Below are 27,532 nucleotides of genomic sequence, written 5' to 3' on the forward strand. Positions count from 1 at the left end.
AGTTGTGTACCTCACAATGAAGATGAAAATACTGTGGAACTCCTGTCTCTTGAAAATACATGGCCTTCCACGGGAAACAAACAGGCAGCCCCGGGTTTGCCCGTCAGAATAAAACTAATTAACCAGAAAGTGTGTTCAATAACTCGTTTAAAACAACGTGTTTGCCTCGTGCACTTCTTACAATGCGCCCAGCTCCGCTGGTCGTTGTTCTTCAATGGGTGGAAGGGCACAGAATTTTTGTTGTCGTCGCTCCTGCGGGGCATTTACGCGTATGTAAAACACGTATGCGTTATAGCACTGCGGGAGCGGCGTCTCTCCCGTCACTCTAGTCTCTCTTCGTTGGTACTCCCTCATTATCGGGCTGACAGGCCAGATAATGTCACATGGCGGGTCAGTGCGGTGTGATGTCAGATGTCAGAGTCGTCAGCTCACAGACGGCAAACTAGCGCGCGTGGACATGTAAGAGGGATTACTATCAGTAACAGCACTTCGAAGATTACATCGTAATTAATGTTTCGTAATCAAGCTGGAAGCTGGAATAGCGGCATGCCATTAACTCTGCGAGTAAATTTAAACTGAAAGTTGTAGCCCCACTCATTAGTGCCATCTCCTGCCCTCGACTGACCTGCGATGAAAGAGGTGGTAAGGGTGTGTAAAGAAGGAGGAGGGGGGCTTCAGACTCTCTCCAGAGTTTCCCTCACCACTGCGCAAGCAGGGGGTGAGGGCGCATTCGGCATCGCATGCCGGCGCTCCTTTTTCTCTGCGTGTACCCATCTTCGCGCCCATCTGAAAAGGCTGCGCCGCAGGCGCGAGGCACTCTCGTCATGTTTTCACAAGTGGAGATAATTTATTTAGTGCATTTTCAGATCCGCACAATAAATTGCCTCAAACGCCCTTCAGAAGTACCACCTAATAAGCGCTACGACGTTGGTGAGAAGCGCCTGCACAAAGGTATTCTGGCTTTCGCCGAGGTTCTCTGTGACTGGTGCTCAGTATACCAGAGGCTTCTCGCGCTGCAACGCAGAGCAGAAACGCGTGCTAGAAAAACACAGCCGCACGGAGATACACTAGCTGCCAGACGTCCCAAAAAGCATATACAGCGACAAATAAAGAAACCGGCCATGCGAGAATGGCAGATGTTCTGCTGTATATTACACCCTGAAATCCCGATGATTTGGCCATTCGTGCTTAGCGTACATGTACCGCCTAAAGCGCTGCACCCTTTTCACTCATCGCTCCCAGGAAAAACGCTGTGATAGATGTTGCGCAAGCCTATACGGTAAAATTCCCCGCCACGTTGGTCTGGTCTCATTAGCCGCCTTTCCCCTCGTCTCGGGGGTATCTGAAAATGTGACCATCATTTAGAGGGCGTTAGCAATAGCGGATCTACTAGCTGCCTTGACACCCGTCAAAAATGTTTCTGCCCTTCGTCCAGACATCTTCAGTTAGGCCTCACTCTCACATCTTTGGCCAAAAGATAAGAGCTCCTTTCTGGGCGCATACAACCACAGCTGGGAAATTGGTCGCTTCGAACCTGGTTGGAAGCGCGGTGGCGTTGTTCCAGTATTCATACTTGACAAGATCCCTACGGACATTGACTCTTATCGGTACATCGGTCTACTAATTTGCGTGGGAAACTTGACGTAGAAAATTATTTTCGTTCGGCCGCCCTCAATCACATAAAGTTTGCGGCAGCCAAGCGTCGCATCACTATATAACTTCGCTTATTGACATGAGAGCAGTCTCTGACTGTGTGGCACATGAGGCTATCAAGTCTTAATTGAGAACGGTAGGTATCGGAGTTCGCATATGTGCGTGCATATCCAATTACGTCCATGACAGATATGTTTACATGTCCACAAAGAACGGTATTACAGCATCCCACAAAGTTACGCAAGGGGTGCCAGGGAGAGGGCGTATTATAAGCCCAACTTTATTCAACATCAAAATCATGGTAATTTACAAGTGCTTAGCCCAGGCTGTAGAGATATGGATGTACGCTGACTCTATCCCTTTCTGGAGCTATGGCCGTAACAGGCGTGTCTTAAAAGCCCATTTTCAAAAGGCCACAGACACGGTGGTGCATTCCCTGGCAAAATGTCTTTTAAGCTCTCAGCCGTGAAAATTTCGCTGACAGCCTTCCCCAGGCTCGATGTCTTCAGCTATTGGCTCTCGTAGGCGGGCGCGTTCATACCCTTCGTCAACTACTATTCATTTCTAGGAGCAACACTCAACATGTTGATAACGTAGCCCACACGCGATCGTCTCCTGCAAGAGCAGCTGGGCTCTCAAAAATGCTCGCGTGACTCGTAAATTATGAAGTACCACCGGAGGCTACTCCGTGGGTTCTTACTTCGCCTCTATTTGGTTCTTTATTTAGGGCTTCACTGTTACAGCTTCCCAGTAATCAGTCCCGCTCCAAGACAAACCCGAAGCTGTTGGAAAGAATGCAGCACCAAACCCTGATGTTTTCCCTTGGGCTCCCAAAAACGACTTCTGCACTAGGGACCCTAACAGAATCTAAGTGTTTCTTACGCAGTGTACTCGTAAAAGAGGAGAGAGAGAACGATAATGAAGCTGGTGATGTCAGCCGAGCTTAGCTTCCTGGCTTGCTACGCGATATGAATGTGGTGACGATGATGATTACAGTAATGATGAGGTACACATGTGTTTTCAACAATCTACGAAGTCTAATCAATCCTCCTGTCTATTAGGTACATCAATAAGGCTTTTGTAGCACCAGAGGCACGTTTGTAACTACTCCACGGACCTAGTACGCCCATGCGTTCTCGTCCTAAGGATAGCGGCTGGCCCAGAGACTTTACGAGAGACGCTCTTTGTCCGTAACAGGCGGACGAAGAGGCGTAGCTTCAAACGCATATGCAGCTCGTGACTAGAGCTCTTGGACACCCGTTGAATTCAAGCGCCGCCTCAAAGGTACAACACATTCTACTTCCCTTGTGTCAGAAATTCCCTGCACAGCTTCAACTCCCGCCGTGAATGTATTCCTCACGGCTAATTGTCACAATGGCCACAGGTGTCACAAGCTAATCTGTTTTACCGGCCCGAGCCTTTGAGTGCTTTACCCTTGACCCCGAACATCACGCCGATGGCTATGTGACAGCCACATCATCTGCTCCGTTAAAACGGACCTCAATTGCAGCCACGCTGTGCCATGAAACAACGTCGTCAAGAACAGACCTTGCTGCTCTGCGTTCTACTTTGCAGCCCATTTTACGCTGCAACAACTCGCCTCGTTTCCGTACGAACAACTGGGATAGGAAATACATTCCCTGAGCAGACAGGATGGACGCTCTGCGTGCATCCCGTCTGCTTGGGCACTGCAGGATGATTTTAAAGTATGGCGGTTCCGTAAAACGGCAGGAAGCCAGGCATGAAACACGCATTCTGTAGCGTGGTTTCACTCTGTAAATCTGCACGGAAGAGCAAAGCCCTGTGCGCCATATAACCATTCGTTTCTAAGTGAAATAGCAGTCGTATAGTGGAAACTTGGATTTTTGCGCCAATGAAGCGCGAAGAAAGCTGTGCAGATACCCGCTGTCGATATGTGGCTGCAGATCGGCCATGTGTTGAATTTTGGCTGCAGCGGTAAATCACGAATTAGGCGGTGAGGTGGTTCATGGACTAAATAGTTCTCAGTTAAATGAATCTGTGATTACTTTTGATGAGTGGCGTAGTCCTGCTTCTGTATATCCTTCCCCATAAGCGTGTTTTTTGTGACATGACGCCAGCACAAAACAAAGATGGCATGAAATGTCCGTGCAGTTTCCTGCTCTGGGTGTGGTTATACTACCGCGGATTTTTCCACCTCGGATAAACTTACCTGGGGGATATGAGAAGAATTCGACGCACGAACGTCCAAACAAAATAATAGATTACTTTTTCAATACTGCCCATTTTAAGACTTTATAGGATAAATATATAACCGCTCCTTTTTGTAAGGCTTCGTTTCCGCATGTCCTTCGCTAGCGCTTAGACGGCACAATAAAATCCTGATAAGTCTGGACAACGACTAACAACCGCGAGTTCAAAAATGCAAAATAAACAATGCCATATTTTATTTTGTGTGAAATATATTGGCTGTAGGAAAGTTCAAAACAGAACATTTCATCCTAAACAATAAACTATATCAAACAAATAAGAATATTAGCTTCAGGACACGTTGGTAAAGAATCAATAATTAGGCGTGTTCTGCAGTTTAGGAACAGTATATTATAACAATTTACATACCACAGTATCTTAGCCACAAAAGGAAGAATGAACAAGTGCAAGATTTTAGTTTTCTCAAAGGTCGTCACACAATTTGCACAGTTGGTACATGCTTGAGAGATGTTTTCTGAAGGCGATGCAAACAGAACTTTTTTAAGGGCGCGAAAGCGAAGCGTACGATCAAACACCTACCACAAATTTCACAAACAACAAATCATTTGCCAACTTGTTGAAACCGCAATTAGTTGCCCCTTTGGGCAACCGGAATAAGCGTACTGATCTGACCATGCGTGGTTTTTAGCACTGTTGTAACTGTTTTATTCCTGTGTTATGAATCAAATACGAAGAAAAAAGTAGTGCCCTTCCACTCTGTGAAGAAGGATGACCTGCAAAGCTGGACGCAGTCCTCAGAGTGAACGACACGAAACGTTCATCGTAATTTGCGATGGAGCATACTTCCTAGCCGATTAACTAAATGAACCTCTCAAGGATCCAAGCTTTGTTCTTGCAGATTTGCATGAAACTGCCTGTGTCCCTCCCACGTCGTGAGCATCTTACGGTTGTGTACGGCCGGGTTTCAAACTCTTCCCGAAACTGTCATAATAACCTTAAATGACGTTATTTCACGTCTCAGCCAACCTAACTGCTTGACATGCCATTTTTTGTTTATACACACATCATGATACGGCTTTTGCGTCGGTAGTCTAAACATAGCCTAACACACAAACCCAATCCGCTCCACCCGTAAGGACTTCTGACAGTCCCATTGGGCAGTTTAACGTCCGCGTTTGAACCTCGGAGCAGCACAACGGACATGCCATCCATCAGTACGGGCATGAAACGTATAGCTGCGCGCACACGCCCCCCTCTTCCCTCTCACTATTCTTCACTACAAACCTGCGCACTCATAAACCGGCAACCGGTCATGTGTGCGTGCTTAGAAGTGACAGGCGCGCTCGAAAATTTCTCCTTAAAGCCCCATGAAGAAGTGATATTGGCTCACGCCGGCGTTCCAAGCGGGCAAATTGCTGTTCGCCGCTACTCGACGAGATGAACTTGAGGTGGTAGAGGCGGCGCCAGCAGCTTTCCGTTGTTTTGGCGCCCATTCGCGCTTGTGTTCGGGCCAACGCTTCAATTCTTGCTCTTCTTCCTCCAAACGAACGGCATGCATTTGTCTCATGGCGATTTAAAACCTGTAAGCCCTGAGCTCTATTCTCGCGTACACACATGTGGCTGTCCGTTTTCCTTCCTCCTCGTATGCCTCTAACCGGGTGTGTAAGACGTCTATGTAACATATCAACGCACACCCGCACCACTCGATTGAGGAGGACAACGGACTAACCGTGTTGAGCCATGTAATTTTGGCATCTCAATACCAGCACAACCCAACCGGCATTTCATCGGTAGCGGCATGAAGCCTAGCTGTGTGTGCACGCCCTCTTTTTCTACCCGCAAACCACGCACGCATAAACCGGCAACCGGTGATGGCGCATACTTAGCCGTGAAAGACACCGGCAGAAATGTTGCTCGGAAGGCCTTCCAAGCTGATAAAGAAATATGGGCTCCAGCCGGCGTTCAAACTGGGGAAGTTTCTCATCTGCCGAGATTGATTCGCCACTACTTGGCTAAGTGCAATTTGAGCGGAAATGGCGACGGCGGGTTTCGGTCATTTTAGGGGGCAGCCCTTTGGCAGCCTTTACCTGGGCTTCACGGGAGCGGTGTCTGTTTAAATCCGCGCAACCGAGTGAGCGAAAGCAGCAGCGACAAAAAAAAAAAAAAAGAAAACGGAGAGGAGCGTCCAGCGAAGTGGGAATTGGAGTACGAGACGTGCTGCTACGGCGTCATCTATCTCACTACCTTGCCCTCACACGTGTCTCATGCGTCGCCCCCAAGCAACGCCCTCCCCTGACATTTCCCCAGTTTGATTGCGGTGTAGGCCTACCCGCGTCGGGTGAAATGGCTCGTTGCGAAGGATAAGTTGGCTGAATTCGAGGGCATTCTCAAGGTTTTTCCCTCTAATGTCCGTGTGGGAATAACCCCAAAGTGTGCTCCGTGCATTGAAGTCCCCTCCAATCACAATGGGGCCTTCGAACCGGAGAGACGTGATATGTGAGATCCAGTCGTAGGTATCTCTGTAACCAGTGCTGCACTGCGGGCGGTAATACACAGAAACTAGAAGCAAGCGCCGGTTACCAGGCGGTTCTATGCATACTATTATAACCTTCCTATTAGCGTTGCTGGCCTTGTCCCATCTATGTTGAATGGCACGGCAGTCCTTGCGAACTAAAATAGCTGCTTGTCCTTCAATTACTGGAGAGTGCCTCCCAGCATGCTCAATGGTGGGATCCATAAAGGTAGCATAATTTTGGAGTTTACATGATCCCCGTGTTTCCTGTAAGAGGATGGCTATGGGATTGTGGGTACTGATTTGGTGCTTTAGAAGAAGACCATTCTGTGAAAAACTGCACGGGAGCAGTACATTGCCCAGTTGGCTCACGACAAAGGCTCCGAGGAATTAGACATCTTTACAGACGCAGCTATTAGCGGCATGAGCGCAGCAATAGCCTGGACTTGCCCCGAAGACCCAACCCTGAATGGATCTCGGCAGATCAGAAACACGCACGGCTTAACTGACGATGTCGAACTATTCGCCATTCTTGGAGCACTCCAACAAATTCAGACCTCCCAGCAACCCGAATATCACCATTACCGCTTAATTACCGATTCACATGTTGCCCTCCAGGAACTAAACAAGGCTTATACCCATAATCTCACCGCCAACCACATTATAAGCACAATTCAATCCTTGCGCGGACAAGGTATTCATATTCATCTGGCTTGGACACCTGGTCACACAGCTGGAACGACTGGAAACCAGCAAGCACACAACGCTGCTAGGGATTGCCTTCTTTCGACTCCTCCCCTGGCTACCACGCCCGCTGACGGAACCTCACCTACATGTTTAGCCTGGTATCAGAAAAGACGGCAACTGCGGCAACAAAGTCAACGGCGGCTCCAAGAATCTACACCCCCAGGCTTTCTCCCTGCTTCGATATCCCTTTCTCGGCAGGGCGAAATCTTCGTTAACAAGGCATGCGCGGATGCCGCCTACACCCCGGACATTGTTCGCAAATGGTACCACGGCAGCACATCCCTTTCATCCGCACCTACGTGCAATTTCTGCGGTGCAGCTAATACCGTCCCGAACTTGTTTCACCTTATATGGTCATGTCCGACTTTCGAAAGCGACCGAGAACAGCTGGTAGCCTATTGCCCACCACCACTTACCAATACGGAGCACTTGGAGCGCCTGCGCTCCGATGCTACTCTTCTCGAACGCATAGGAATTTATTCACTTGCCAGTGGTCTTTACAAAGCAGTGTAGAACGGTCTGACAGCCCTAGTAGGGCCTGCAAAGGGACAAGTTGTGTTTAACAGGGTACATGTGACTTTCATTAAGACTTTCGATTCCCCTTCCCTCATCTTCCAATAACCCCCCAGGGCCTCAGGCCTATTTCTAAATAAAGTCGTTCGTTCATTCATTCATTTCCCCAGACGCTGTTCCATTCTCCGCTCATCCAAACCACGTGACGTTCACGCGGGAGGTTCAAACACGATATGTAACAATATGCTCGCTGCCCCCTTGTGCGGGGCTAATCCGAACCACGTGACATTTGCGCGGGAGGTTCAAACACGATTTGCAGTATTCTGGCCGTTGGTGGGGGCGCCCTACGAGGTAGCAGCAGAGTAGCGCACGCCGCCGTGTGTTCGCTGATCACGCGAACACTTCCCGAGACGCAGCAGAAATGCGCCGTGACCGACAATTCCACCTATTGCGCTGCGCACATATTTCATATTAGGGAGTGTAGTAATCGTCAGGGCATTTTTACGCCGACCCGTGCTTGTTTTTTTTTTCGCAATCATCTGATAACCGCGCTACTGCCCTTAGTTTCCGAGTGCACAACTTGCCAATGGGGCATCGCTGGAGGCGAGGAGGAAAATTGTTGTGAAAGAGGTGTCAGCGGTGTTGATGAGGAGCCCCGGAGCGCCGCCGAGTAAATCCCTGACACCGAAATTAAAACTGGGGAAGGGGGGGGGAGGGTTAGACATGTATTGCGTTGCAGTAAAACGAAGGCGCTCTGTAGACGTCACAGAATTCTAGCAGTGTCCTGAGTGTCCTGTGTGCATATCTTGTCGTCCTTGTACGTTCATCGCTCCTGACAACTACTTAAGTCAACGCCAGCTAGCACAAGATCCAGACTTATCCATCACTAGGCACGCTCTTATATCAACCCCAAATGTCCCGTGAATTTTCGTCGTTCGCTGCTTAGTCGTAACTCCGACAACATATGGAATACGTGTAAAGTATTGCGGCGAATATCAGACCGGCCAGGGCGCTTTCCTTTTTTATACTCGCTTTCTCTCATTGAAATGGCGCAGCTCTTCATCTAATTAACCGACTGCGTTGTCTCTGCAACCTTTTTGCGCTTGCAGCTGCAAAGAGAGGCAACGACACAACGTCCACTTGAATATTTAGGTTCAAATTAGATTATGTTTTCTGGCTATAGCCTCGATGCCATCAGCATCAATCTTTCAAAATATTTCTGGCTGAAGTATGCGTCGCCAGTCGTATGCGGTTCAATTTAAGTGATCGCTACACCGCACTGCCAAAGCAGTCTATCAATCAACGCGGACTGACTGCGACACTTTAGACAGTGAATGGCCTTTAGAAAGGTCGAGATGAGTTTATTATCCCGTCAGGTACGAAAATTCAGTTACAACAACTAAAGCGGATTGCCGAGCCCTTTCTCCCCTTTTCGTACAGAGCAGCAGTTGGCAAAACAGGACCCGATCAATAGTAGAACGACGGCTGACAACTGCTAAAGCAAGGCAGAACTGTTTGATCGTCAAACAGTCCCACTGGCACGGAAAAACAAGATTTGCTCGCGTGTGGTGAGTTCTGCGTTGAAGTTAGGCAACGAAGTTTTGCGTTTCCGATGTAAGCTTTCTTCAAAGCAGGCCAAAGAGCTTCTCGAGCTTTGAGCATATTGGTGCTGTTGGTTTGAGTTTAGTTTAAATTTTGCCTTGCGTAACACTGTCACTCTCACGTGACCCTTGAATTTAAGAGCTGACCTACCCAACACGCACACCAGTTCGTCGCTCGTTGAGAACGATGTGATTGTGTGGCCTTAAGGAAGGGCAAAACAGCGGTGTGACTTACGACTCTACAGCCGATAGACATCTTTTTCGTTATGTATCAGAGGTGCGTTGCGGTGACGGTGGTGACTTTTTACCCTGAAAGTGTTTGATACGCTTATGTTTAGAGAGTACAATTATTTATTAGCTGGAAATGCAAAACATGCGGCTGTCAAAGCTAGGAAATCGTCTCTAAAAAAGGCCTGCACCGCGTCTCCTCGCCTCAAGCAAGCGCCGAGCTTGCTTGTTTTAATTACGGTCGAGGGGCAATTTGTGGTATTAGGAAACTTATTCTGAGGTGGACTCAGAGCTGGTATTCTAGAAGGAAGTGGGAACAGTTGTTTCAAGGGTGGTGTTGGTATTGCTTGCGGTACTAACATGCGTTACGTGGCTGCATATTCTTAGTCAAGTTATAGTGAAGTGAGAGAATATTCTTTTTGAACTTCTTAATGTAGACTTTTGCAAGACAAAGCCGTTCATGGCGGCAAGTATTTGGGTATTTTTAGGACAAAATAGTTACACGGAGAATGTTTAAAAACGATTTCCCGATTTGTATTCCCGTTCTACATAAGGTCGGCTTCCTATTTCTGTTGAAAGATGAACATGAAATTCATGATTGGTTTATTTTCCTAAAAGTGGGGCAAAAAAATCCCGCCATCTCCACGAAGTGAATGATGATGATGAGAGGGGCGAAGCTAAAATGCTTATCGGTAAAACTGTGAAACATTCGCCCACACAACGTATAAAGACTCGACACGTCAAGCTTTCTACCGATCCGTTGACAAGACCGTCGACGACGTCGATGTTTGTGGTGATTATGTAGGGCTTGTTTGGGATGATGAGAATCTCCACGGGTAAGTTGGCGAATTCAGTGTGTGATATTTTAGCCACCTTGGCCGTCGCCTTCTGCAGAGCGTCTTGTGTCGCGTACGCCCGTTACGTGTCTTCAGCTCGCGGCGACGAACGACAACCTCTTCTTCTTCCTCTCCTCCTTGTTGGGTAGCAACGAACAGGTTGAACGTTTTGACCTCTTTGGCCAATCTTTGGTTAGCCCATCGCTGGGGGTATCCTGGCACAATCATCATCATTCCGCCGTGTATGACAGCAACGAGGGACGGGACAGGGCCCGAGCAAGGGTTTTGAGCTCGCAGGCGACGAACGACAACCTCTTCTTCTTCCTCTCCTCCTTGTTGGGTGGCAACAAACAGGTTGAAGGTTGTGACCTCTTCGGCCAATCTTTGGTTGGCCAATCCCTGGGGGGATCCTGCCAAAATCATCATCAATGTGCCGTGTACAATGTGCCGTGTACGGCCGGGACAGGTCCCGAGCAAGAGGAGCTTCGCCCCTAAAAAATCGGAGAAGCTTGCACTAGTGGTGCAAAGCTGAGCAAACACCAGAGCTGGCGGCCCCTCTCCCTTCATAGGAGACTGAGCTGTTGCACCTCACATGGGTTTCCGAACTTGCCGCTGAAAGTGGTCATTGACTGGCAGGGCCGAATATTTTATACCCACAGGCTTTCACATCTTTCCAGAAGTTTGCCATGTTAGCACCTGCTAGAACCCGCGGCAATGGGCTTCGCGAAATCGGGGTCTACAGCGCAAACGGCATCTGTGCTTCCCGCTTCAGGCGCGGACACTCGTGAACTGGCGTGTAGAACAGCGGGCCAGAGATCACGCCACGAACGCTGGGCAGAGTGTTCTGGGAAGAGTGGTGGAGCTGGCCAACACCGGGCGCTCCTCACGAGGCGCATGCTCGCATACGCTCGGTATTTTTTTCTGCGACATCCACACGTGGCGCTAGCCCACTCCCAAGCATGGCCGAGTGCTTCTCACGGGGCGCACGCTGACGTTCGCTTGGTTGTTTTAGATGCGGAGTATCTCATGCTCGGGGCTGTGTCCCTTCCTCCCTTGTCGTCCACCGTCCGCACTCTACTGCACATGCGCGTCTCTTCAGCCCCGTCAGCGTTCGGGCTGACGTCAGCACAGTCCACTATAGAAAGAAATAGTTAGGCGGCACCCGATTTCCATCCCACGACTCTCTGGCCGCAGCGGGAGGTACGTGGCGCGCTCTTCCCACTGCGCTACAAACCGAGACGGTAGCATATGCTACCAACGCGCATTATGTCCTTCACTTATACAAGCTACTTCAAGAAGCTACTGATATAACGAAGGCACGCGAAGCTGGGTGTCAACGGAAACGACGAACTGAAAACTAATGGGAACTTCAGTCGACCCCAAGGCAGCTTCGCATACTACTCAGCGTTGCCCTACGCAAGGATGGTCAATTTTTTTTCTTTATATTTTTTTACGCAACGTTATGCGGCGGAACTACAGGCTTAGAGAGCTCTATTGTTAAACGGCATGAAATCGAGCTCTCAGAATCACTGCACGTCACGCCGTGCTTTACACAAACATCTCAGCGTGGCAAAAAAATGTGCACTTTTTCTCCCCACAATTTGGGCTTCCCCACTTGATCGAATCAATTTGATTCCGGTTCTTGGTGGTTATATGCTCCGCTACATCTCAGGGATCTGAGACCAAACGGGCAACTGGCTTCAGGTCCAGCCATGCCGGGTGTCGCTCAAATATGAGGGCAGCATTGTGGACAGAAGGAAAATGCTAGGCAAGAAGTGTGAGGAGGAACGGCAAGGAGGATGGAGGCGACGAGCAGGCGTGGGGAGTTCGTGTAGTGCGCAGATGTTCGGGTTGGGAGGCGCCCGTCGGGCATTGGCTGCTTCTAGTGACGACGTAACCTCAGACATTCAGGTGTTCCAGTTCTGCAGATCCCTCAGTCTTCATTTCCCAATAGGAAAGGCGGTCGAATTTTTCCTACCACATGTTGCCTACCACCGCAATTACAAGTACTGCGGTAGATGTTCTAACAATGGCAATATCAGTAATTGTAATGTACTTCGAATTTATGTGCATGCGGTTGAATATTGTGCGTTTATATCCCACCGACACTAGCCTTGACGTGACTGCTGCAGATCTAACTAATATTTTCTTGACAGAATATGGGGTCCAGGGTTCACATGTTAATTGCCAAAGCATGCCTCAATTCGGCTTCTGGACGTTAAACTTAGTTTTGCGACGGCCCACGTTTGCTGGATGTATGGCCCTAGACCCAAGAAAAGCTTTTTACATTTTGACAGCGCAAGTTCTAAACCGATCAAAAGGAGAATCGTAACACATGCCTCCATTCGGACTTAAAGAAATCATAGAAGCATAATCTCGTTACGGGTGTCAGTACTCAGCTGAACCGCTTAAGCTGCTCGATTCCCCACCACCGTAAATACGACTTAAGACTTGCTTAAGAAGTCTTTCCTAAGAATACGACTTTCTTAAGAAGCTTAAAGATGCAAACAAGTTTACTCTTTCTTTGAAATAGAACGTTTTCCCGCAATCTTAAAATAAAATATAAGGAATGAATCATTGACTTTCTCTAGCCATTGAAATAATTCGTGACCTCAGCATCTTCATTTTTCGTGGCATATGTTACTTCAAAGCACTGAAATACCCTTTACCAGTCTATCAAGCTGCTTTTCCGCCATACGGCACTTCTATTTCATTGAAATACCCTTTACCAGTCTAACAAGCTGCTTTTCCCCCATACGGCAATTCTATTTCAGACTTGATCAGTTGCCTAACTGGAACCAAAGCCTAGCGCACTTGCAGTGCGAGAAAAGACGCAACAATTCTAGCCGTAACAATGCAACGTCCGCCACCGATTGCGTGATTTCACTAAGAAGCCAGTGTTCATTCACTTTGAATGTTTTAAGCAGTCACGAATAACGAAGATATTCACCCAAATTTTACATCCCACCTAGGTTGCAGTGATCTTAGTTTATAACACAAAATGGTTTGGGTTAAGCATCATTTGCGCCAAAATGTGAAGCATACATTAACGCGGCCGCAGGCATTTTAGTGAAACCCGTGCGCTGTGCAGTGTTGTTGGGAGCTGTACCGACATCTTCTGTACTGAGCGGGCACCGGTAAACATTGCGAGAAAACAAATAAAATCATTTGCTGAATGAAAGCAATATGTGGAGGAAGAGCCTGTGGGTGAAAAAAAAATTTAGGAATAAAAACTATTTGATTTTTAACTGACGGAATGAAACTGCCAAAATTTTTTTGAGTGAAGTAGCACATTTCCTATTACATCATCCGCGAGAAGTGGATTGCTGCTCACTTTTATCAAGATTATGTGATGCACGGTCATCGCATCGCCGGAGCCGGGACGGGTGCTATAAAATGTTTCTTCTGGAACTGGATGACACCTATAGGTGCCTCATTTGGGAGAGCCACATTGGTTTTCACGTCGGTGCCAGGAGCCAAAGAATTGAAGATGCCCCTGCCACCCACACCTCTCAGGGAACGATGAGGCATTTATTCTCCGTCAGGCACTGATTATTTTTGCTGGCGAGCATATCGGAGCATATAAACCGTCCCATTCCGCGCAGAGTGCCTGGAAGACTTCAATATTTGCCGACCCAGCGTCGGTTGCAGTGTTAGGCTGGAGAGGATGCAGATTTAGCCGCATGCAAACAGGCAAACTATTTTTCGACATAAGTGCTTAATTTTCGTTACTTTACGCACAAATATTTGTAGGTGTATGCCACACCAATAATCCACAGTGTACTTCTCTAAAATGCAGGTGCAAAATGCGTTTGAAGGGTCACGGACACTTATTCTTATTCTCACTTATTCTCATAGCTTCCTTGTAAAATCAGCTATGGGATGGATACCTACAATAACATATACTGCACATCTGCGTAGGTTCGAACTGAGCCACCTCTTCCTGCTTTTACTGCGTTCATTGCTTCGTATTTTGCTTGTAATGCTTGAAACCATTAACCATAAGGTGAACGTCTTATGTGTCCGCTCTGTACCTCGTCAGGTTACATTGTTGTTTTAGCTTCATTTGCAATGTAGAAAATGAAGCAGAGCAAGTCTACTGTAGTCTTTGTTATTGCTTTATTGCACCTTTTTCTTATTTCTCTCCTTACAATGCAGCAACTGGGCATTTATTCAGCGCATCATGTGGGAACTCGTCATCGCCACCGTTACTCTCATCGTTGTACGCTGGCTCATGTGAGTTTCTGATTTTTGAAATGTACTTTCTCAGTGAACAGAGAGAGCACCAATAAAATGCAGATGGTGTATAGATATGTGAAAGCAAGGACCTGAACCAAAAGGTGGATTAGCCTCCTGCGGGTTAGCGTTCTGTGGATTAGTATTCTGCCCCCCAAGGAAGTCGATGTAACCGCACCACAGTGGGAAAACGGAAGAGGACAACAGGGAGCTGGAGCAGAATAAAGCGTACCGTCCGTCACAGTTCCTCTCTCTCTCTCCCTTTCTCTCTCTCTCTCTCTCTGTCTCTCTCTCTCTCTCTCTCTATATATATATATATATATATACATATATATATATGAAAAAGTAGGCTGGACACCAGCCGAAACGTCGAAATAAATGTTATGTTTTTCGCGGTGATTCTAATATACTTATATATAGGTCAAGTCTACTTATAGCAATGTCCAAGTGTCAAGGAAATCCCGTCGTTATAACCGATTATTGTTATATGCGGGTTGCTAAATAAAAAGATGGAGCAGAGACCAAAACATTTTATTTGCAGGCAAGCAAGGTTGTAGTGCTACCTGTTTGTGGGAAAGAAGCCATACTCGGTCAGCTTTTTTTGCTGGACATGAAGCTGGCAAACACCTTTTTCAAGTAGTAGTAGTAGCACCTTTATTGGTAAGGAGGCCCAGAGGCCGGTTTAGGGAAGAGGAAGGGGGAGTAGGGGAGGGGAATGCAGCGTCTTTTACAGGGACGTGGCAGCTTGCAGGGACCAGAGTCGACCCCAGCTACACTGCCCGTGCTAGGCCACTTTTGATAGCAAACAGCCCTATTTTGTGCAGTAGAGGTTTCTCCATAGTATGATAGTCTTCTGGGGTGCTTGTGGGCGCGTGGAAAGATGTAATGATGTCTGAGCGATGTTGCGAGAAGAAGGAGCAATCCTGAAGGAGATGGTTGAGGTCTGCATATGTAAGGGTATTGCAGAATGTACATTTGCGAGGCAGATTGGGTGAGAGCCATTTTCGGATTATGTGCGGGGTGTAGGCGGCATTTGCTAGGAGCTTGTTGAGAAATACCTCACCGGCTCGTGGCAGGGGAGGTATGCCGGTTAAGTACCCTTGTGGGGTGGCAGCAATGTATTGGTTCCTCTTGTCGCGTTTATGTCGAAGTAACTGCAGGGAAGGAGGTAGCGGTGACGGAGTCGGCGTGCAGGGAACCAGCGGAGGTGTGATACTGCTCTCCTGTGCCGCAGAATGGGCGGCCTGGTTACCCGTGCAAGCTGTCTCGTGGCCGGGAACCCAATCAATCTGTACAGATACCCCGTTGCGACGGAGTAGGGCAACATGGGTCAGGATTTGTTGTGTGATGGGGTTGAGAGAGGATTGGCGTCTCAGTTCTTGAACTACGCCGAAGGAGTCCGTGAGGATTCGAATGTGGGATGGGGGCATCTGCGAGACGTCGAAGCTTATGTGGTTGAGGGTACCGATGACAGCGTGGAGCTCAGCCTCCAACGGCGTGATGTGGACAAGGTTGAGGCTTGCTGTGCCGCTGAGAACTGGGTTCTCCGAGCAGTGCCAAGCCAGACCGACGATGTGGTCCCTGACGCTGGCATCCGTATAGATGTCAATCTCTCCGGGCAAACGGGACCGCTTGAGCTTTTCTAGGCGCTGTTTGCGCAGCATGGAGTGACCGCGCGGGACTGGTTTCGAAGGTGCATTAGGGGCGACATCCGGGAGAGTCCATGGAGCCATTGGGCTTAGAAGGTTGTGCACCTGGATGGGCCGTTGGTTGTCCCAATCTGAGAGCGCCAGTCCTTGCAGGGTAATAGTCCGCTTGAAGTCCGCTTGCATTCGAGTTTCCTTCATTATCAGATCGATGGGGGGAAGTGGAGCAGCTTGTTCCAGTGCCGTAATTCGTGTATGCCGAGGTAAGCCGGTTATGGTTCGGAGTGTGGCTCTGTGAAGGGTGTGGAGGAATTTGAGATTAGTCTTGCTGAAGTCATATACAGGGGCACCATATGCGAGGGCACCGATGGCCACAGCACGAGCCAAAGCAACGCATGAACTTTGTTGTGCACCGCCGTACTTGTTAGAGAGGCGCTTAATAACGTGAAGCATCGGTTTACATTGCTTTTTTAATTTGGTTAGCCAGATCTTTGGACTGTTGTGACTGCCCAGCGGGATGCCAAGCAGCCTTATGTGACCGCAAGTGGCACGGATAGTGTTATTTGCGATGTGGAGGGCGGTTGGTTCCGTATCAGGCGAGGACTTGGTTCCGTGAACAAGGAGGAGTTCAGTTTTTTCAGGCGCCATCTCAAGCCCGAGTTGAGGCAGATGGTTATCAAGGCTTGCGACAGCCGCCTGAAGTTCAGTAATCATACTGTCCGTGTTTTCGAAGTCATTACCTTCAGTCCATATCGTAATATCATCCGCGTAGATGGCGAAACGGGCGGATGTGTCTCGCTCGAGTTGACGAGCCATACGGGTCATCGCCAGATTAAAGAGGACTGGTCCGAGTATAGACCCTTGAGGAACTCCTCTGTCCAGAAAGTAAGTACGGGGCGACCAGCCCGGATGGGAACCGTTAAGTTTTATGGGTCTACTCTGGAGAAAGTGGCGCACCCAGTCTTGAGTTTTTTGGCTGGGATACGCTTGGGCTAATTCCTCTAGAATTGTGGTTTGACTGACTCTGTTGAAGGCCTTGCGGATGTCGACGGCTAAAACGTAGTCTGGTAGGCCACAACTCCTTGCCGAGCGGTTGATAACACGACGTAGAAGCCACAGACAGTCGTGTGTGCCGAGATGAGGGCGAAAGCCGGTTTGGGAGGGGTGAAACCAGGGTTTAGCGTATTCGAGGTAGTATTGTAGCCGGGCATGGATGAGACGTTCTATTAGTTTGCACAGATTAGGAGTAAGTGAAATTGGCCGCAAGTTTGTGATAACATTTGGGTCTTTGTTTGGTTTGGGAATGGGATGGACAAGGGTGAGTTTCAGGTAATCAGGGACCTCACTCATCTCCCATAGCTTGTTCACGTGGGCTAGTAGTCGTGTCAGGGTAAAATCTTCCATGTTCCTAATTTGTTGCCAGGTAATGCCGTCATGGCCAGGTGCAGAACGTAGTTTTCCCTGCATTATGGCCGCCCGGAGTTCTGCCAGAGTGAACGGAGAGTCTAGGTCCTCGCGTGAATGGGGGACCTGGATGACCGGTAGTGAGGGGGGCTGGGTGAGTGATGCCGTGGGGAAGAAGGTAGTAATAAGTTGTTGCTCTACTGTGGCTGGATCGTCCGTCAGTGCAAGGGTGGAGAACAGTGGTTGGGGTTTTTTCGATTTCCCGGCGAGGCCTCTGTAAATTCGCCACAGCTTGGAGAGGCCACGTTCCTTGCTAAGTGCGGAGCACAAGTCATTCCAATGATCATTCATTAATTCCTTCTGATACGAATTAATCAGTTTGTATTGATGCCTGATGCGCATCAGGTCCCGATGGCGATGGCCATTGTAACGGTAGCGGTGGGTGAGCTGCTCGACTCGCTTCCACAAATTCGATAAATGCCCGTCAATGGCAGGGGTGTCTTCATAACAGGTGACTTGTTCGGAAGCCGTGTGCGAGGCCTGTTGGACGCCAGCGATGAATGCCGAAAGATCGTGGTCCTCATGTGCATTGAGAGCTTGCCGAAAGGCACACCAGTCTGTTCGAGTGATAGTTTTCGTCATGCGGAGTCGCTTGCCGCGTAATGTAATGGATATAGGATAGTGGTCACTACCCCACGTTGTGCTGTACGTAGACCAATTACGGATGAGGCCTGCAGTGGTCCATGTCAGGTCAGGAATGGTGTCCCGTTGAGATGGATGAAGCCCCACCCTTGTTGCGCAGGCGAAGTCGTTAACAAGGTGTAGATTGCATAGTTCAGCAGTTTCCTCAAGAGCCGCTCCTCTCTTGTCTGTATTGGTATAGCCCCAGGTGTGGCTCTTTGCATTGAAGTCGCCTCCAATAACCATATTTTTCAAGAGCATGTATAGGTGCTGCACCTAGCTGAGCGAAGGGACCTTGATGAAAACGAATTCCCTGAGAGACTATCATGCTTTGGGCCTCCTGCGAAGATGCTACGCGAGTAGGTTGTGCAACCGCGTCGTCAGAGTTGTCAGTGCCACCGCTGCCTGCAGAGCGTATCCGCGCAACGATTGCCTCTTCAGTGAGGCACTCAGACGTTTCTAAAACATCGGCCCTGACGTCTGATCCGCGGAAAAACGGAGGTAGTTGAAGAGGCACCCAGTCAAATTCAAAGAAGCAGTCACGGGGACGGGGCCAAAGCGGCGGCATCGGGAGAGGTGTTTGGAAGGAGAACTGTTTCCCTGCTCCTCTTGCTTCCTTGTAAGCAGCGCAGTTGACTCGTTTTCTGATGGGTGAACGGGATGCGAGGCGCATCGCGGCGCATGGTTTCGGCGTGGTTGGCGTGGAGAGCTGGCGGAAGCTTGCATTTTCGGTCCTTGCTGTAACCGGATTCAATAGTTATATCCGATATTGCGGCTCTGGAGCATTGTAATAAGCGCTGTATTTTCCCATGCAAAGCATACGAAAGCGGACGCTGCCATAGCTGTTCATCGTTATATCCAATATAATGCTATAAACGGTATCGTTATAAGTGGACGCCATGGCATATATATATATATATATATATATATATATATATATATATATATGAGCAAATGGTTGACTCACATTAAAAAAACAGTGGATTATTGACATTTCGATGGAGACCCAGTCTTCATCTGAATTACTCTAATAAATACTGGTCTTCCATTTGAAACGTCAGTCCCCCTCTGTACTTGTTTTTAATCGTGAGTCAACCATTGTCTCAAATATTTCTTCTGGCTCCTCGAGAACTTTCTTGTAGTGCTTATATATATATATATATATATACTAGCGGTAGTACCCGGCGGTGCCCGGGTGGGCCATTATATTAAGGACAGAAATTGGTATTTGTTAGTCGCCATATTAGGCTACTTCATTGGGAAGTGGTACACACTCGCAAGCGCCTGCCCGCTGTCAGTATATTGGCTTCTACTTCAGGCGCGTCGTGGTAATGTGTTACGACTGGCACTCGTGTTTTACTCCAGCTCTCGCTAAACAAATTGCACCAAGATGGCGCGTTTGAGCGAATGAGTCAGCGAGTGAAAAAGATTTTATTGAGCCGGCGAAGTGGGAGTGGTTCCCTATTTCAGAAAGCCATGTGATGACTGGGCAGCCTTCACTCTGAAGGAAGTATTGTCAGGACATCCAGATCGCTGATTGTCACCAGGTTCTCCCACAGCTCAAGGTTTGGAAAAGTGGATGAAAGAAGGAGGAGCTTGGTTTGCTTTCGCTCTTAATATGTGAGGAAGAGTGCCAGGTTGCAGCCACAACTTGAATTCGGCAGGAGATTGCGCTGGGAACACATGATGGAGGCCGGCTGGGTGAGGGGTATTCTTCCTCGTAGGAAGTGCTATCTCAGAAGATATGAACGATGCTCATCGGGACAGTTTTATCATAAGTAACATGGGCTTCCTGCGGGAGGCGCGAGCTTGCAGAAAGTCCCAGCAGATACCGAGGTCTAACCTTTGCACTTTTTACTGGTACATCTTCTCTTTTACATTTATGATATATGACACCTGCTCCTACTGGAGACGCGTAGTTGCCGAAGGTGTCAACAGATGGCGACCGCTTAGCGAACGCGGGAAAACTCAACTGAATTTTACGTCCAAAAGGATGCAGATTAAAAAATCTCGCTGGCCTTCTAATCCGCATCTTAGGACAAAATCCTGAAAGTGGTTTTTGGGCAATTAAATGGGCAGCATTTTCAAGAAAAAACGAATGGGATATATTAACTGACTTGGTGATTATTTGTGAAAGTGTAAAAACACAGTGTTTTCCCGAAATCCCGCTTGCCTCTATTGGGAGGGTGTCATTTGAAAATGTTGTATAACAGTGTTGAGATAAGTGAGTAAGTTGCCTATCTCAACAAAAACCAGTTCGATATCTCCGATGGCGGGCGGTAAAAAAATTAATATGTGAAAAACAATTTTACCGCTTTAAACTCTCTCCATGGTGGAATTTTTAAAATTTTAAGAAATATTGACCCCCAACACCGTAATCAGAACGTGCCCTTGCAATCTGTAGCCGTTTGAAAGAGCAGTTTGGCTAGACGTGTACATAACCTGTCGGGCCTTTTTGGCTCATCAGCCGTGTAATTTGTAAAAAACAATTTGACCCTTTTAGCGGCGTCGCAGAGCGAAATCCTTAAACACGGTTCTGTGCATTTGTATGAGTTACATATTCTAGCAAAAATCAGTTGGATTACTGAATCGGTGAAAGATTATTCGAGAATCTTTAGGAACACCGTTTTAGATCCGGAATGCGGAATCACCTCGCTGGTGTAGGTTAGGGCGAAATCCAAAAACTACTTTTTAGGTATTCTTAAGGGCTACTTAAATCAGCAAAAAGCGCTTCGATATGTGGGTGGGTGACCGATAAAATCACGAATTCGCGAAACCACAATTTCGCCCTTTTCTTCGGCTATGAGGGCAATTTCTGGAAAACCCGCCTTAGTGAGCATCTACTCAATGACGCAAATAAACTCGTGAAATTTCAAGTCTCTAGGTCTAACAGTTTTGGCTGGGCGTTGATGAGTCAGTCAGTCAGTCAGTCGGGCACTTCTCTTTATAGGTAGAGATGACACCTGCTCCTACTGGAGACGCGTAGTTGCCGAAGGTGTCAACAGATGGCGACCGCTTAGCGAACGCGGGAAAACTCAACTGAATTTTACGTCCAAAAGGATGCAGATTAAAAAATCTCGCTGGCCTTCTAATCCGCATCTTAGGACAAAATCCTGAAAGTGGTTTTTGGGCAATTAAATGGGCAGCATTTTCAAGAAAAAACGAGTGGGATATATTAACTGACTGGGTGATTATTTGTGAAAGTGTAAAAACACAGTGTTTTCCCGAAATCCCGCTTGCCTCTATTGGGAGGGTGTCATTTGAAAATGTTGTATAACAATTTTGAGATAAGTGAGTAAGTTGCCTATCTCAACAAAAACCTGTTCGATATCTCCGATGGCTGGCGGTAAAAAAATTAATATGTGAAAAACAATTTTACCGCTTTAAACTCTCTCCATGGTGGAATTTTTAAAATTTTAAGAAATATTGACCCCCAACACCGTAATCAGAACGTGCCCTTGCAATCTGTACCCGTTTGAAAGAGCAGTTTGGCTAGACGTGTACATAACCTGTCGGGCCTTTTTGGCTCATCAGCCGTGTAATTTGTAAAAAACAATTTGACCCTTTTAGCGGCGTCGCAGAGCGAAATCCTTAAACACGGTTCTGTGCATTTGTATGAGTTACATATTCTAGCAAAAATCAGTTGGATTACTGAATCGGTGAAACATTTATTCGAGAATCTTTAGGAACACCGTTTTAGATCCGGAATGCGGAATCACCTCGCTGGTGTAGGTTAGGGCGAAATCCAAAAACTACTTTTTAGGTATTCTTAAGGGCTACTTAAATCAGCAAAAAGCGCTTCGATATGTGGGTGGGTGACCGATAAAATCACGAATTCGCGAAACCACAATTTCGCCCTTTTCTTCGGCTATGAGGGCAATTTCTGGAAAACCCGCCTTAGTGAGCATCTACTCAATGACGCAAATAAACTCGTGAAATTTCAAGTCTCTAGGTCTAACAGTTTTGGCTGGGCGTTGATGAGTCAGTCAGTCAGTCAGTCGGGCACTTCTCTTTATAGGTAGAGATGACACCTGCTCCTACTGGAGACGCGTAGTTGCCGAAGGTGTCAACAGATGGCGACCGCTTAGCGAACGCGGGAAAACTCAACTGAATTTTACGTCCAAAAGGATGCAGATTAAAAAATCTCGCTGGCCTTCTAATCCGCATCTTAGGACAAAATCCTGAAAGTGGTTTTTGGGCAATTAAATGGGCAGCATTTTCAAGAAAAAACGAGTGGGATATATTAACTGACTGGGTGATTATTTGTGAAAGTGTAAAAACACAGTGTTTTCCCGAAATCCCGCTTGCCTCTATTGGGAGGGTGTCATTTGAAAATGTTGTATAACAGTGTTGAGATAAGTGAGTAAGTTGCCTATCTCAACAAAAACCAGTTCGATATCTCCGATGGCGGGCGGTAAAAAAATTAATATGTGAAAAACAATTTTACCGCTTTAAACTCTCTCCATGGTGGAATTTTTAAAATTTTAAGAAATATTGACCCCCAACACCGTAATCAGAACGTGCCCTTGAAATCTGTAGCCGTTTGAAAGAGCAGTTTGGCTAGACGTGTACATAACCTGTCGGGCCTTTTTGGCTCATCAGCCGTGTAATTTGTAAAAAACAATTTGACCCTTTTAGCGGCGTCGCAGAGCGAAATCCTTAAACACGGTTCTGTGCATTTGTATGAGTTACATATTCTAGCAAAAATCAGTTGGATTACTGAATCGGTGAAAGATTTATTCGAGAATCTTTAGGAACACCGTTTTAGATCCGGAATGCGGAATCACCTCGCTGGTGTAGGTTAGGGCGAAATCCAAAAACTACTTTTCAGGTATTCTTAAGGGCTACTTAAATCAGCAAAAAGCGCTTCGATATGTGGGTGGGTGACCGATAAAATCACGAATTCGCGAAACCACAATTTCGCCCTTTTCTTCGGCTATGAGGGCAATTTCTGGAAAACCCGCCTTAGTGAGCATCTACTCAATGACGCAAATAAACTCGTGAAATTTCAAGTCTCTAGGTCTAACAGTTTTGGCTGGGCGTTGATGAGTCAGTCAGTCAGTCAGTCGGGCACTTCTCTTTATAGGTAGAGATGACACCTGCTCCTACTGGAGACGCGTAGTTGCCGAAGGTGTCAACAGATGGCGACCGCTTAGCGAACGCGGGAAAACTCAACTGAATTTTACGTCCAAAAGGATGCAGATTAAAAAATCTCGCTGGCCTTCTAATCCGCATCTTAGGACAAAATCCTGAAAGTGGTTTTTGGGCAATTAAATGGGCAGCATTTTCAAGAAAAAACGAATGGGATATATTAACTGACTGGGTGATTATTTGTGAAAGTGTAAAAACACAGTGTTTTCCCGAAATCCCGCTTGCCTCTATTGGGAGGGTGTCATTTGAAAATGTTGTATAACAGTGTTGAGATAAGTGAGTAAGTTGCCTATCTCAACAAAAACCTGTTCGATATCTCCGATGGCGGGCGGTAAAAAAATTAATATGTGAAAAACAATTTTACCGCTTTAAACTCTCTCCATGGTGGAATTTTTAAAATTTTAAGAAATATTGACCCCCAACACCGTAATCAGAACGTGCCCTTGCAATCTGTAGCCGTTTGAAAGAGCAGTTTGGCTAGACGTGTACATAACCTGTCGGGCCTTTTTGGCTCATCAGCCGTGTAATTTGTAAAAAACAATTTGACCCTTTTAGCGGCGTCGCAGAGCGAAATCCTTAAACACGGTTCTGTGCATTTGTATGAGTTACATATTCTAGCAAAAATCAGTTGGATTACTGAATCGGTGAAAGATTTATTCGAGAATCTTTAGGAACACCGTTTTAGATCCGGAATGCGGAATCACCTCGTTGGTGTAGGTTAGGGCGAAATCCAAAAACTACTTTTTAGGTATTCTTAAGGGCTACTTAAATCAGCAAAAAGCGCTTCGATATGTGGGTGGGTGACCGATAAAATCACGAATTCGCGAAACCACAATTTCGCCCTTTTCTTCGGCTATGAGGGCAATTTCTGGAAAACCCGCCTTAGTGAGCATCTACTCAATGACGCAAATAAACTCGTGAAATTTCAAGTCTCTAGGTCTAACAGTTTTGGCTGGGCGTTGATGAGTCAGTCAGTCAGTCAGTCGGGCACTTCTCTTTATAGGTAGAGATGACACCTGCTCCTACTGGAGACGCGTAGTTGCCGAAGGTGTCAACAGATGGCGACCGCTTAGCGAACGCGGGAAAACTCAACTGAATTTTACGTCCAAAAGGATGCAGATTAAAAAATCTCGCTGGCCTTCTAATCCGCATCTTAGGACAAAATCCTGAAAGTGGTTTTTGGGCAATTAAATGGGCAGCATTTTCAAGAAAAAACGAGTGGGATATATTAACTGACTGGGTGATTATTTGTGAAAGTGTAAAAACACAGTGTTTTCCCGAAATCCCGCTTGCCTCTATTGGGAGGGTGTCATTTGAAAATGTTGTATAACAGTGTTGAGATAAGTGAGTAAGTTGCCTATCTCAACAAAAACCAGTTCGATATCTCCGATGGCGGGCGGTAAAAAAATTAATATGTGAAAAACAATTTTACCGCTTTAAACTCTCTCCATGGTGGAATTTTTAAAATTTTAAGAAATATTGACCCCCAACACCGTAATCAGAACGTGCCCTTGCAATCTGTAGCCGTTTGAAAGAGCAGTTTGGCTAGACGTGTACATAACCTGTCGGGCCTTTTTGGCTCATCAGCCGTGTAATTTGTAAAAAACAATTTGACCCTTTTAGCGGCGTCGCAGAGCGAAATCCTTAAACACGGTTCTGTGCATTTGTATGAGTTACATATTCTAGCAAAAATCAGTTGGATTACTGAATCGGTGAAAGATTTATTCGAGAATCTTTAGGAACACCGTTTTAGATCCGGAATGCGGAATCACCTCGCTGGTGTAGGTTAGGGCGAAATCCAAAAACTACTTTTTAGGTATTCTTAAGGGCTACTTAAATCAGCAAAAAGCGCTTCGATATGTGGGTGGGTGACCGATAAAATCACGAATTCGCGAAACCACAATTTCGCCCTTTTCTTCGGCTATGAGGGCAATTTCTGGAAAACCCGCCTTAGTGAGCATCTACTCAATGACGCAAATAAACTCGTGAAATTTCAAGTCTCTAGGTCTAACAGTTTTGGCTGGGCGTTGATGAGTCAGTCAGTCAGTCAGTCGGGCACTTCTCTTTATAGGTAGAGATGACACCTGCTCCTACTGGAGACGCGTAGTTGCCGAAGGTGTCAACAGATGGCGACCGCTTAGCGAACGCGGGAAAACTCAACTGAATTTTACGTCCAAAAGGATGCAGATTAAAAAATCTCGCTGGCCTTCTAATCCGCATCTTAGGACAAAATCCTGAAAGTGGTTTTTGGGCAATTAAATGGGCAGCATTTTCAAGAAAAAACGAGTGGGATATATTAACTGACTGGGTGATTATTTGTGAAAGTGTAAAAACACAGTGTTTTCCCGAAATCCCGCTTGCCTCTATTGGGAGGGTGTCATTTGAAAATGTTGTATAACAGTGTTGAGATAAGTGAGTAAGTTGCCTATCTCAACAAAAACCTGTTCGATATCTCCGATGGCGGGCGGTAAAAAAATTAATATGTGAAAAACAATTTTACCGCTTTAAACTCTCTCCATGGTGGAATTTTTAAAATTTTAAGAAATATTGACCCCCAACACCGTAATCAGAACGTGCCCTTGCAATCTGTAGCCGTTTGAAAGAGCAGTTTGGCTAGACGTGTACATAACCTGTCGGGCCTTTTTGGCTCATCAGCCGTGTAATTTGTAAAAAACAATTTGACCCTTTTAGCGGCGTCGCAGAGCGAAATCCTTAAACACGGTTCTGTGCATTTGTATGAGTTACATATTCTAGCAAAAATCAGTTGGATTACTGAATCGGTGAAAGATTTATTCGAGAATCTTTAGGAACACCGTTTTAGATCCGGAATGCGGAATCACCTCGTTGGTGTAGGTTAGGGCGAAATCCAAAAACTACTTTTTAGGTATTCTTAAGGGCTACTTAAATCAGCAAAAAGCGCTTCGATATGTGGGTGGGTGACCGATAAAATCACGAATTCGCGAAACCACAATTTCGCCCTTTTCTTCGGCTATGAGGGCAATTTCTGGAAAACCCGCCTTAGTGAGCATCTACTCAATGACGCAAATAAACTCGTGAAATTTCAAGTCTCTAGGTCTAACAGTTTTGGCTGGGCGTTGATGAGTCAGTCAGTCAGTCAGTCGGGCACTTCTCTTTATAGGTAGAGATGACACCTGCTCCTACTGGAGACGCGTAGTTGCCGAAGGTGTCAACAGATGGCGACCGCTTAGCGAACGCGGGAAAACTCAACTGAATTTTACGTCCAAAAGGATGCAGATTAAAAAATCTCGCTGGCCTTCTAATCCGCATCTTAGGACAAAATCCTGAAAGTGGTTTTTGGGCAATTAAATGGGCAGCATTTTCAAGAAAAAACGAGTGGGATATATTAACTGACTGGGTGATTATTTGTGAAAGTGTAAAAACACAGTGTTTTCCCGAAATCCCGCTTGCCTCTATTGGGAGGGTGTCATTTGAAAATGTTGTATAACAGTGTTGAGATAAGTGAGTAAGTTGCCTATCTCAACAAAAACCAGTTCGATATCTCCGATGGCGGGCGGTAAAAAAATTAATATGTGAAAAACAATTTTACCGCTTTAAACTCTCTCCATGGTGGAATTTTTAAAATTTTAAGAAATATTGACCCCCAACACCGTAATCAGAACGTGCCCTTGCAATCTGTAGCCGTTTGAAAGAGCAGTTTGGCTAGACGTGTACATAACCTGTCGGGCCTTTTTGGCTCATCAGCCGTGTAATTTGTAAAAAACAATTTGACCCTTTTAGCGGCGTCGCAGAGCGAAATCCTTAAACACGGTTCTGTGCATTTGTATGAGTTACATATTCTAGCAAAAATCAGTTGGATTACTGAATCGGTGAAAGATTTATTCGAGAATCTTTAGGAACACCGTTTTAGATCCGGAATGCGGAATCACCTCGTTGGTGTAGGTTAGGGCGAAATCCAAAAACTACTTTTTAGGTATTCTTAAGGGCTACTTAAATCAGCAAAAAGCGCTTCGATATGTGGGTGGGTGACCGATAAAATCACGAATTCGCGAAACCACAATTTCGCCCTTTTCTTCGGCTATGAGGGCAATTTCTGGAAAACCCGCCTTAGTGAGCATCTACTCAATGACGCAAATAAACTCGTGAAATTTCAAG

The 27,532-nt window shown here is 46.7% G+C and overlaps 1 protein-coding gene across 1 annotated transcript in view; it reads left to right on the plus strand.

Moving 5' to 3' along the window:
• The first annotated feature begins 9,036 nt into the window (after nt 1-9,036).
• LOC144153373 (thromboxane-A synthase-like) overlaps nt 9,037-27,532 on the plus strand; it is a 69,451-nt gene continuing 50,955 nt past the window's right edge. The window contains exons 1-2 of the mRNA XM_077685026.1: nt 9,037-9,183; nt 14,439-14,516. Coding sequence (XP_077541152.1) covers nt 14,464-14,516 — 53 coding nt within the window. The 5' untranslated portion in view covers nt 9,037-9,183; nt 14,439-14,463. The remainder of the gene's footprint in view (nt 9,184-14,438; nt 14,517-27,532) is intronic.

This window comes from Haemaphysalis longicornis, unplaced genomic scaffold (assembly GCF_048455015.1).
Source record: "Haemaphysalis longicornis isolate Haplotype H1 unplaced genomic scaffold, Haemaphysalis longicornis Haplotype H1 scaffold_9, whole genome shotgun sequence".
Lineage (NCBI taxonomy): Eukaryota > Metazoa > Arthropoda > Arachnida > Ixodida > Ixodidae > Haemaphysalis > Haemaphysalis longicornis.